Genomic DNA, 12274 nt, shown 5'->3' with positions numbered 1-12274 from the left:
GGGTCATCAGCAGGGCCTGAACTTTGAGTTTTCACAGCCCCATTCTATATTTGACTGCTTGATAGAGAAACAAGTTGTCCCTTAGAGCTGCCTTGCCCCGGAGGGGATCATTAACCTCGGCTTGGCAGGGAGCTGCACCGCAGGGACAGCTCTGTTCCTGTCCTGCCGCTGGGGGAATGCAGAGAGGACATGGGAGAGGGGAGTGGAGAGGAGCAGAACGTGCCTCAGCTCTACACCAGGGAGCTGGGTGGATGCCCAGGGGGACGGGGAGGAAGAGGAGAGGGAGGAGGAAGGCCAGGAGGTTTTTGGCAAGTGGGAATTTGAGGCTGGAGTGTTTTCCCCATTTTGTTTGACCTCCCTGCACAGGTGGGGGCTGTCCCCCTGAACTCCTCATCCCACCCTGGGGTCACAGCTGAAATCTGGCAGCTCCCCCGTGGCAGGAGGGGAAGGGGGGTTCAGGTGGACACACACCTCTGGCAGGGTGTGCCAGATCAGGAGTGTGGCCCTGGTGCCATGAATTCCTCACCAGCCCATTTCCACCAAATGCCTGGAGCTGTTGCTGATTTGGGGTGAATGCAGCAGTTATGTGAATTGTGACCACGTGCTAATGAATCCTAAAAGTTCAGCATTATTTCATGGCTGTTTTCAGCAACAGCCATCTCAGAGCAGGTTTTATTATTCCAGTGCTGAAATCCCTGGGTCTTCTGTTTAAATTAGCACTTTATCCCTCATAACTTCTCGTGGAGCCTTGCCAGAGGGAGAAGCTGCTGAAAACTGGAGACCTGCTTTGCTATTGTGGACAAAGCCTGTGGTTGACAGGATTGAGAACTGATCTTTTTTCTTCTCTTGTGCCTTTGTGCTAAAGCTCTCAAGATACCTGATGTTTGCAGAGGAATTTACACTTTTGCAGAGCTCTCTTCCTTTGCAAATTCTCTGTGTTTTGATCAGAATTCTGAAATACGCAAATCAAATGTAGGAACATCAGTTTGTTTTTCCAGCCTTTTCATCTAAATTATGAATTTTTTTTAGATTATAGTTTAGTAGGGTTTCAGTATTAAGAATTGACAGAAGATGTGTTTTCCCAGCAGGGATTTTACATCACTCCTCCTCCACACTCTGCTCTGGTTATCCCCATGGCTAGTTTCCATCAAAATGTGGTTATTGAAGCTTAGAAGGCTGAACTGCTGTGTTGAAACATCCTTCAAGCTGCTACAATAATACAGAGAACTTCACTGACCCCTGTATCTTTAAGAAGAAACCCCCAGAAGCATGCAAACCCAAACATTTAGATGGGTTTCTCTGAGCCTTTTTTTCTAAATAATAAGTGAGCGCAGTCAAAACCTCTGCGGAGAGAAAGGCAAACTAATAAATGGATTTGTTTGAGGACCAGATGTGTTTCATGTGGATTCTCCAGTGGCTTCTGTGGTATTTTGGTACTTGGAATAATGATTTTGGAGGCAGTTACAGGAGTGGGAGGACAAAATAGGAGAGTGAAGGTTGAAGCTTAGTGCTGCTCCATCCTCTCAGCTTTTGGGAGGGCAGCAGGCTCAAGAGGGAGCCCATTTATCCTGTTCTGGCTCTGCAGGTGAAGCATCTGCTGGAGGGAAAGCTCACTACAGCTCCTCCTCTGACAAGTTTATTTGTGCTGTTGGGTGTTTTGTTGCACTTCCAGTTCTGGAAATATTGATCCCAGGTTTTGGTCAGGTTTCAGGTATGAACTGAGGCTCTAGGCAGGGTTGTTGGACAGGGCCCTCCAGTGTGATGGTTTTCCTTATTGTCATGACTTTTTAAATGGCATAAAAGTGCCTGGGGAGGACTTAACTGAGACTGCCAAGCTTAACATGTCCTGCTTTGAAACCCTTTTGAGCTCAGTGCTGGGCTGCTGTCAATGTCAGCTCTGCTGGCTGCTGCCCTGGCACTGCTGCTGTCCCAGTCCATCTTTCCTCCTTTTCCAGCAATTTTTCATCTGCTCTGCTCAGGTTTGGGCCAGAATCAGTCTGGAGAAGCACAGAGTGCTACCTGCTGAGCCAGCAGCTGAGCAGGCAGGTCCCAGGGATCCATTTTTGTATTTCCAAATGCAGTTTTAAACAGCCCCAGGGATGATGGATGGCAAGTGCACTGGGCTGATCCCTGTGAGCAAAGCAGGTGAGGGGTGGGTTTACATCTGGTCAGAAAAGAAGAGAAGAAGGGTGCTCAGAGTGGTATCTGCACTAGCACATAGAAACCTGGAGCTTGTTCAGCTTTCACAGGAGGATTTTGGGGTTTCACTGGAGGGTGTGGACACTTTCCATCCTTATTTCCATGTGTTTATCTGTGGATCCATCTCTGTCCTGTACCACATAACAAGGAGCATCTTGGCGTGTAGTTTCTCCAAATTTGTGGTAGCTGCACAAGTGAACCTTTTATTTTTGGGGTAGTTATGGCTTTCTTATGTAGGAATTGTTTATATTAATGTTCCCTGAGGCCACATTGTTCATGGGGCTGCAAACACTGAAGTGTTTTCCCTCTGCTGCAATGGTGTGTGTGTCAAAGTCCTGCTCCTTTTTGTTTAAAGCTTAAATACCTCAGCTGTAACAATTGATTCAGCACTTTAACTTCAGTTCCACAGCTTTACACAGGTATTACAGGGCCACAGTCTGACTTACACAGCAGAACAGGGAGGTTAAATTTATTATGTTGTATCTATTTTTCTAATTTGCATTCACTCCGATAACACTTAGTATTTATTTTTCAAGGTACCTAAGTGTGCTGCTTGGGTTTCAAACTTGAGCTCTTTATCTTGGCAGTGAAAACATGTTTAATGGAGTTGCTTTGATGGAGAAATGGACTCACAAGTCAGGTCATTGGGTCTTAGTTGATGGGGGAAGGAACTGAGCGTGTTCTGAATGTTTTCAGCTGTCTGCTGGGAGAAGAAAAAACCACTCAATCCTTTTCTTAATGTCAGAATCGCTCCACAAATATATTTAAAGCTGATTTGACAAATGCTCTGATCGTTGATATGGTAAAACATTTATAAGTTGTGGTGGGAAGAAGGAAGGGGGGGAAGAAGCCACTGATTAACTTTGGCCTCTGTCCCTGCCGCAGGTGTTTCACCAAAACCAACGGCACTTTCGGCAGCAGCACGCTGCCCGTGGTGCCCCTGGGAGCCCCTTTCCAGCAGGATGGTGTGGAGATGAAGCCCCTGAGCCCCCACGTGATGGTGGCCATGTGCCTGGCCCCGGCCAGCCCCGAGTGCAGCGCCCAGCTGGAGGAGGAGGGCAGGGAGAGCGCGGAGCAGCCCCCGGCGCAGCACCCCTGCTGTCGGGAGGGCATCGGCCAGCTCTCCGTGGATTGCATGGACGGTGAGGCATCCCACAGAGGACAGCAGCTGGCTGGGAAGCTGGGAATATTCTGTGGGACATCTGTAGGGAACTTAATTTATTGCGGGGAAGCCGGTAATTAAAGCCTTGTAAGAGCAGGCATGGAGGAAGGTGAAGCGTCCCGCCTTTCCCATCGTGGAAAGTGGGAGCAGTGCTGCTCCATGCCCGGTGCTGTCATGCCCTTGTGATTGATGCCTCTAAAAAGGGCTCATTGACACATAGGGAGGCTGTGACTGATGGATGCTGCACTCACAGCACACCCACTGGCCCTGACCCAGGACACAAGCATTCCAGAGCCGTCCTGGAAGCAGGAGCTGGCACAGGGAGGGACCCGGTCTCTGTTGGTGGAAAGAGAAGCTGTTCCTTGTTCCACCCTGGAATCATTGCCCCTTGTGTGCTGAAATCAGGCAGCTCCCTCTGCACCCACCCCTGGCAGCAGGGGGAAGGGGGTTCAGGTGGACACACCTCTGGCAGGGCGTGCCAGATCAGGAGTGTGGCTGTGGTGCCACAAACTCCTTAGTGACCCATTTCCTCCAAATGCCTGGAGCTGTTGCTGATTTGGGGTGAATGCAGCAGTTATGTGAATTGTGACCACGTGCTAATGAATCCTAGAGGTTCAGCATTATTTCATAGCTGTTTCCAGCAGCAGCCATCTCAGAGCAGGTTTTATTATTCCAGTGCTGGGCTGACCTCCTCTGAGCTGTTCAATACAGGTGCTGTGCTGGGATAGAGCCTGTGCCCTGTGCTGGTGCCTGGCATGGTGGGAATGAGCCTGAGCCCAAAGAGCATCACCCACTGGAATTAGAGAGTTTTTGGGGCATGTGGTTCTGTTGAGCTGACAGAGAATCTCCTGAAAAACCTGACACAACCACGTGCTCTGCTCTTGCTTTGCAGGCGGCAGCTTCCTGCACTCGGAGACATCGAACCACATTCTGAGTTGGAGTCCCCTCATTCTTCAGCCTCTTTCCAAGGACTGTAAGGAAAAACCAGGATGGAGTTCATCCGGAGTCACCCTAAATGGTTCTGGGGACCTTTGTCAGCTCCAGCTGCAGGAAACCTGAGGCAGTGACCGTTGTCCCCACTTAAGGCCAGGAACTGCACGGCAGCACCGCTGAAAGGGAGTCACGGGGGGATGTTAATTATAACAGAGAGAGTCACTATTTATTTTTTGTAGTAGTGTCATATGAATGTATCTTGGTTTCAAAATGGTTGCCTTTTTATATTATTTATGCCTTGAAATCCCTTTTTTGTTGTTTTTTTTTTTTTTTCTTCCCCCACACACCACAAAACTAGCCTGGTTATGTGTACAAAAAAGAATTGTAATAATATAAAGAATGAGGATGGGAAATGTGGAGTGTGTTTCCATGGCAATTTACCATCAGGACAAGCGCTTCCAAGGAGCCCAAGAGAGGGATTTAAGCAGGTCTGAAATGACCAACAGCTGCCACCTCCCTGGCAGCTCAGTGACATGGCACTTGAACCCTCCTTCCCATGAACACCTCCTGGCCTCTCTTGGTTTCTCTGGGAAGATCCTGATGAAGAAATAAGAAGATCATTAAGGAAAATGAGCCTTGGTTGAGTCTGTCCTGTGCAAGTTGAAGCAGAACTTGAGTGACTGTGTCTTTAGGTGCTCAATAACCCTTCTGCAGAAGTACCGGTGGAAATCCAGCCTGTCTCACTTTCCCACTCACAGAAGACAAAATCCAGTTCAACTCTTGGTTTGAGGGATTACTAACAGCTTGGATAGCTCTGAAATGAAACCAGTCATGGTGAAACAGCTCCCAGCAGCCCTGGGCACGACTGTCAGGACCCTGCCCATCCTGGACACAGCACGATGGAGGTGCTGCAACCTTAACTGCAGGGCTTGGGGGGGGTCTTTTAATTTTTCCTTTCCAAATTTAATCCCAGTAGATAAACCAAACCAGTGCTTGCAAAGCACTCCCTCCCCCCACACAAGACACAGTGCAAAGCCTCAGAAATGAAGCACAATTTTCAGTGATGTCCACCCTGAGGGGACACGTACAGCCCAGAGCAGTGTGTCCCTGGCCAGTCTGGGAAATGGGGGAGCTGTGCCAGCCTGGCTGCAGCTGCTCCAAAGCCCTGGGGGAGCTCAGGGCTACTGGTGCAGCTTCACCAGCCACAGGGTTTGGGGAGTGATGTCTGTGTGAGGAGGAAGCCCTTGAGATCTTTTTCGGTAGCAGCAGCTCCATGGACTGCTCCAAGTGTTGGAATGGGATTCTTTATGTTTCATAGAATCCCAGCACAGTTTGATTTGGGAGAGACCTTAAAGCTCATCCCATCCCACCCCTGCCATGGGCAGGGACACCTTCCACTATCCCAGGCTGCTCTGAGCCCCATTCAACCTGGCCTTGAGCACTTCCAAGACTGGGACAGCCACAGCTGCTCTGGGCACCCTGTACCAGGGCTCACCACCCTCACAGGGAAGAATTTATTCCCAATATCCCATCTAAACCTGCCCTCTGGCTGTGGGAAACCATTCTCCCTTGTCCTGTAACTATCTGCTTGTAGAAGGAATCCCTCTCCCTCCTACTTCAGGGAATTGAAAGCCTCAATGAGCTCTCCCCAAAGCCTTGTCTTCTATTGCATTATTTGTGGTTCTGTTGATACTTTTGCCTTTATTTTAGGGTTGTACATCCTCCCAACCAGAGCTGCCTTATTCCAAAATTCTTTGCACACCATGGACCTCCCACCCCTGGGTTTTGGCTGGCACATACCCCAGAGCCACCACAGATCTTCCTCCTCCCTTTTTGTTTATCTTGTCCTCACAGCCTGATTTTCCTTTTGCAGGATCTGCTGCAAGGTTTTCCTCTTTCCCAACAGAGACTGGCCCACGAGTGGTTGGGATTTGACTGTGGCTGCTTTGTTTTCCCCAAACACTGAAATTTAACCATGGTTTTAAGCAACCTTGCTTAAATCTCCTCTGTATTGTGGGTGTGTCAGATAAAGACACTCTGTGGTCCAGAGAAGCTGTAATATCCCTTTGGAATGTTTTGTGTTTGGAAGTGATGGTCTTGCAGGGGGTTTGGGTAGGATTTGTATTTCTGGGGGCAGTTTGATAAAGGGATTAATGCTGCTTTATAGCTGGTGTGGGGACTGATACTTTGTGGGCAGTCATCAAGGTTGGTTCGTGAGGCTTGATACTTCCCAATGGGTTATTATTAACCAAATACAGGAGAAAATGGCCCAAGGTGCCCTTGTCTCCACACAGCAGAAGAGGAGGACTCAGGAAAGCTGGGAACTGCCTGACAGTTTCCTTGGACCCTGCTTCCCTTCGTGCTTGCACCAATGCAGGGAAAAACCATCTCAAATCACTATTTTTAACCTCCTGTGGTTTGGCCTGAAACTGGGGAGTCTGGGGGTGAAGATGAGGCCCCTTCCCACAAAAAGCTTTGCGGCTGTTTTTGTACCACAGAAACCTCAGCACAGTCCCCAAGCAGCATCCCCAGTCAGTGCCAGCCCTGGGGCTGAGAGCAGCGCTTCGGCCCTCGGGCTTTTTTCCTGCCATCGGTGAGAAACTATTTATTGTAGCCTAAATATTTATTTTAGCTCCAGCGGTAACTGCAGGCCCGGGGCTGAGCCGGAGGGGCTTTCGCCGGGTGCAGCGTTCGGAGGCGGCTGCCTCGCAGCCCGACGCGCACAGGTGGGTGCTGCCGTCCCGTGGTGCGGGAGAGAGCAGGAGAGGGAAATAAGGAGCAAAAAGCCGGAGTGGTCACGGTGTCGCTGTCACGGTGATGGTGACATTAACTGGGTCATCGCTGGTGCATGGTGCTGCCGAGAGCGGCTCTGCAAGGGGTGGAGGAGCCCCGGGTGGGCGCTGGTTCAGCGGGGCGGGTGGCTCTGCGCTCAGCCCGCCCCGGTACCTGCTGCCGTGCCCGGGCCGGACGGGTCTCCCTGCGCTGAGGCTGCTTCGGCACCCGCTGCCGTGCCGGGGGCACACGAGTCTCCTTGGGCTGGCCCTGCTTCCTCCTCCCCGCCTGCGGCTGCTTCAGCATCCTCCGCTGTGCCCACGGGCTCCTGGGCTGTGCCCGTCCCGGCCCTGCGGGGACGCGGGCGCTCGCTGGTGCCGGGCAGGGAGCGGTGGGGCGGAGGGGTTGGGGCACTCACGTGCGGAACAGCAGGTCGTGCAGCCCTGGGGAGACAGGGGTGTGAGATGAGGGGGCAGGGGTCGGGCTGTGGCCCCCGAGGAGCCCCGGGGCCCCGGCACTCACGTGGGAGGGTCTCCCTGTGGCGGGCGAGGCAGTGCACGGCCAGCAGCGATGCTGCGGTGGCCACCAGCATCCCTGCCACCGCCGCCCCCGTCACCGCCGGGTAGGCCTCGAAGGGAGGCTCGGCTGGAAGAGAGCAGAGGGAACATGGCAGGCAGCAGGGACGGGCTGAGCCCAGAAAGGCCCGGGAAGGTGGGAGCCTGTGCCTGAAACCTGCTGACGGCTGCTCACACTCGGCTCCTCAGCTCCACCAGGATGGAAACGCTGCCCTTCTCCACTCAACCCTCGCTCTGCCCCCACGGAGCAGCCCCTGCCCACTTCACCTGGCGTCTGCACCTCGGAGGGGTGCCCGGCCGTGCGGTGGTTGACGGCCAGGACGCGGAAAGCATAGAGCACCGCGGGGTCCAGCCCCCCCAGGCGCCGGTCGCGGGAGTGCGGCTCGATGTCGCCGGCGGCTGTTTCCCAGGGGCTGGGGGTCTCCCGGAGGGGCTTCTTGGTTTGGCGCCGCTGCACCACGAAGCCGGTGAGGTTGCCAGCGCCCTGCGTCCGCCACTCCAGCCGCACCTCCGTGCGCGCCCGCGTGTACCGCAGCTTACTGATGGTGACGTTGGGCGGGGCTGGGTACCCTGCGGCGAGATGGCACCCGGCAGAGGGGCTTGATGCCCCCAGCCCACCCTTGATACCCCCAACCCACCCTTGCCCTTCCCAGGACTCACGGTCCACGCGGAGGCGGACGGGGAGGCTGGCGGTGCCCACGGCATTGGTGGCGGTGCAGCGGTAGATCCCACTGTCCCCCGGCCACTCGGCATCCCGGACGGTGAGGTTGACCCACGCTTCCCCTTGCTCCAGCTGATACTTGGCCAGCCCCGGTGTCACCTCCCGCTCCTTTGGGTCGTACCAAGCCACCGTGGCACCGAGACCGGCACTGCTGCCGCGTTGCCGGCACGCCAGCTGCGCCTCGCCGCCCTCCAGCACCGCCACTTCGCTCTCCGCCTGCAGCTCGGGGACCTCTGCTCGGCGAGAAGGGGGGACACTATCGGCCGGGACGTGCCACCCCGCCGTGGCACGGTGGGGGCGCCGGGGACGGGTCCGGCTTACCCAGCCGCAGGCGGCACTCGGCGGCAGCGGCCCGCAGCGGGTGCGCGGCCACGCAGACGAACTCCCGGCCGCCCAGGCTGCCGTCGGTGCTCAGCACCAGCACGGCGGTGGAGGGCGCGGGGTCGCCCAAGGTCCGGCCCGCACTGTCCCGCCAGCGCAGGGTGACGAGCGGCGTGCCCCCCTCCCACCGGCACCGCAGCATCACGAACTCGTCACCCTTGGTGGCCGCCGCCGCGCAGGTGGGGCTGCCAGACGGGACCCCTGTGGGACGGAGCGGTGTCGGAGTGGGGCACTGCCGGGCTGTGCCAAAGCACCCCCAAAAAGGAGACACATTCCCCCGCCCAGGGCGAAGGGGGTTCGGCAATCCCGGCCGTGCCGCAGCGTCCCCGTTTTGGAGCAAGCTGGAGGTTCTGAAGGTCCCAGGAAAGGCAGCAGCGCCCTGGAGTGCCCGTCCATGGTTTGGCCACGGCACGGGGTCATTGCAGCTCTGCTGTGACATCGGAGGTCACAAAGGGGGCTGGGGGGCAGATGGGCCCGCTGTCACTCACACAGGGTGGTCCCACATGCAGCCCCCAGTGGCAGCGCGGGGTGGGAGGCCAGGCAGGAGAAGGAGCTGCCGTTCCGGGTCGCTATCCCTGACTGGATCCTGGTGGCCATGGAAAAGCTGGTCCCCATCAACCCCTCTTCCTCCTCCTCCTCCTCCTGGGGGCCCACCCAGCGCAGCCGGGCCAGGGGGAAGCCCCCCAGCCAGCGGCACCGCAGGGCCACATCGCGCTGATCATCGGAGGCCAGGGCGGAGCAGCTGGGGCTCCCGGCTGGTGGATCTGCAGGAGACCATCGGCACTGGGGGACAGCACGGCTTCCCCCCAGCCCCACCTCAGATTGCCCCTCCCTCCCACATCCTCACCAGGGAGCTGCGCTGGTCCGTCTCACCCTGTGGGGACCCAGGGCCCCCCCGCGGGGTTACTTACAGTAGACAGTGAGGACGATGGTGGCCTGGGTGCGGGTCTGCAGGTGGCTGTTCTCGGCCAGGCAGGTGTATGTGCCCGCCTGGGCACGGGCGATGGCAGTGATGACATAGGTCTGGCCGACGTGCACCTGGGAGCCGTTGTGCAGCCAGACATAGCGGCTGGGGGGGTTGGAGGGAGCCAGGCAGCTCAGCACCACGTCCTCCCGCTCGCCCGCCGAGAAGCCCCCCTGTTCGGGGGAGAAGGGCTCCACGCGGATGGCCGGCTCATCGGGGCCATCTGCAGGGACACGGGGCCCTTTAGACAGGGACAGTCCCACAGAGGGGACACAGCCCTCCCTGAGGCTTCCTCTCACTGCTGGGAAGCTGGGCAGGAAAGGCCCCTTAGAAAGGGTGCACCATGTGAGCACACCATGACACACAGTGGTCACGGATGCATCGTGGTGGCAGCACACACCGTGCCCATGGTGGCTAGAGAGGCATTATGCTGGTGGGGTGTATGATGGCCATGAATACATCAAAGCAACGAGAAGCCATACCGTGGTGGCCACAGAGACAGTGGCGGCCACAGAGGCATAACGGTGGCAGGATACATGGTGTCCATGGATGTTCCATGATAGCTATGGACATACCATGGTGGCAGGGTGCTCAGTGGCCATGGATAAACCACGGAGCATTGTGGTGGCCACAGACATGCCCCGGATGGCACCAGACCTGAAGATGCCATGGATGGCATCAGCCCTGAAGATGCCCCCCCAGCTGGTGGCTGAGGGCCCCCCGAGATGGGGGGCACCCAGGGCACTCACAGACGATGTCCAGGTAGACGGGGTCGCTGGTGCGGTTGTTGACCTCGTTGTGCACGGTGCAGATGTACCAGCCCGTGTGGCTGCGGTTGGCAGGTGTCAGCTGCAGCTCTGCCCTGGAGCCCCCCAGCCCCGCAGGGGTCACTGAGGGACCCCCCCGGGGCTCCTGGTGCTGCCAGGAGAAGCTCAGCGGCTCCGTCCCCTCCCGCACGGTGCACGTCAGGGCCACCGCCGCCCCCTCCGCTGCCGCCGCCGCCGTCGGCCGCACGAAGGGCTTGGAGACAGGCACTGGGGGCACCGAGTGTGAGCGGCCCCCCAGACATCAGAACGCCCAGGGGCCCACCCATGCCCACCCATGCCCCCCATGCCCCCCACCCAGACGGATTGTTTGGCCAGTGAAGTGCCATAGCAGCCAGTAGAGTAGCTAGTGAGGACACCTGAAGGCTAGGGAGGGGCGCCCTGGCTGTGGGCATGGGCACTAGCTGGGGGAGCTACTGGGACCAGTTTGGGGTGGTGGGATGCTTGGGTAGCCAGGGCAAGGAAATGAGGGTGGCTTAGTGGGCTGAAATGTTGGCTCGTAGGGGGCTGGTTGGAGGCAAGGGAGGTTTGCTGGCTGATGGTGTTCTGTGCTGGCTAGTGGAGCTCTGTCTGGGTTGGCTGATGAGTGCTGTGTTGGCTTGTGTTGAGCTACCTTGGCTGATGGGATGCTATATTGGCTAGCGGTGTGTTATGTTGGCTATAAGGATCCTTTGCTGGGTAGTAGCAGACTACACTGGCAAGTAGGGTACTCTGCTAACTAGTGGGGTGCCTGGTTGGTGAATGGGGCACTACAGGAGCTAGTGAACCACATGTTGGCTACTGGGACTCTGCATTGGCTAGTGAGGCACTTTGCTGGCTTGTGCTACGCTTTATTGACTTGTGGAGCCCTTTGTTGGCTCCGGAGGTGTTTTGTTGGCCAGCGGATGGTTCTGTTGGCTACTGGGCAAGGGGCTGGGCTTGACCACCATCTAGGAGAGCGCAATGCTGGCTGCTGCTGGCCAGCAGGTCCCCCCAGGTTGGCCACAGCCAGGCACTTACCCAGGACACGCAGGAGGACGGCAGCATAGCCCACACGGAGCCGGCCCCGCTCTGGGAAGAGCCCCTGGCAGAGGAAGCGGCCCTGGGCGGCCACGCGCAGCTCCCGCAGCTCCAGCGTCCCGTTGCGCAGCGTCACCCTGCCCAGCATCCCCGTGCCGGGCGCCATGGCCACCTCCCTGCCCGAGCCCACGGCCACCGCCCGCGGGAGCCCCTCTCCCTGTGGCGTGAAGCTCCAGAAGACCACGGCCGGCGGGGCTGCGGCCGCCGGCCCGCAGCTCAGCTCCACGGCCCGGCCTCGCACGCCCGTCGCCCGCCATTCCTCGTAGGCCGCCTCGCCGGCCGCCAGCGGCTGCCCTGCCCCGGGGCAGCGCGGCCGTCAGGCCTCTGCTCGCCCCCCGCCCGGGAAACGCGGGGACAGCTCGGTGCTCACCCCCCGCCAGCGCCGGCAGCAGCACCAGGATCCAGGGCCCCCTCCAAGGCGGCGGCAGCGGTGCCCGGCCACGCTCCATGGCGCCATGTCCAGCACCGGCACGCCGAAGCAGGGCTGCGCTCTCCGGCACGACCTGCTCTCCGGTTACCCCCAGGTAATTAAGCCCAGCCCTGATTAACTGTTAATTATTTATCAACCTGCCAGCACAGGGGGAACCCGACGCCACTGCCGCCTGGGCCCCTGCAATCTCAGGGCTGAGGAGCGGTGCACGTGCTGTGGGAATGGCAGCATCCATGCATTCCCCCCATGTGGGA

General features: G+C 57.5%; 2 protein-coding genes across 2 annotated transcripts in view; one reads left to right on the top strand and one right to left on the bottom strand.

Annotated features, from left to right (window-relative positions):
* CDON (cell adhesion associated, oncogene regulated) overlaps positions 1 to 4834 on the top strand; it is a 58611-nt gene extending 53777 nt beyond the window's left edge. Inside the window, exons 19-20 of the mRNA XM_084221510.1 lie at positions 3085 to 3341; positions 4254 to 4834. Coding sequence (XP_084077636.1) covers positions 3085 to 3341; positions 4254 to 4420 — 424 coding nt within the window. The 3' untranslated portion in view covers positions 4421 to 4834. The remainder of the gene's footprint in view (positions 1 to 3084; positions 3342 to 4253) is intronic.
* A 2646-nt stretch (positions 4835 to 7480) lies between these two features.
* VSIG10L2 (V-set and immunoglobulin domain containing 10 like 2) lies at positions 7481 to 12039 on the bottom strand (the record flags this gene model as incomplete). The annotated part of the gene is given in 10 exon segments (XM_084221435.1): positions 7481 to 7509; positions 7589 to 7711; positions 7909 to 8211; positions 8302 to 8639; positions 8641 to 8944; positions 9232 to 9507; positions 9655 to 9930; positions 10457 to 10741; positions 11531 to 11884; positions 11961 to 12039. Coding segments are annotated over 10 exon segments (2367 nt in total).
* Positions 12040 to 12274: the final 235 nt, after the last annotated feature.

Source organism: Fringilla coelebs (genome assembly GCF_963513975.1).
Source record: "Fringilla coelebs genome assembly, chromosome: 25".
Lineage (NCBI taxonomy): Eukaryota > Metazoa > Chordata > Aves > Passeriformes > Fringillidae > Fringilla > Fringilla coelebs.
Note: the sequence above shows the minus strand (reverse complement) of the source record. Positions and strands in the feature narration are given on the sequence as shown.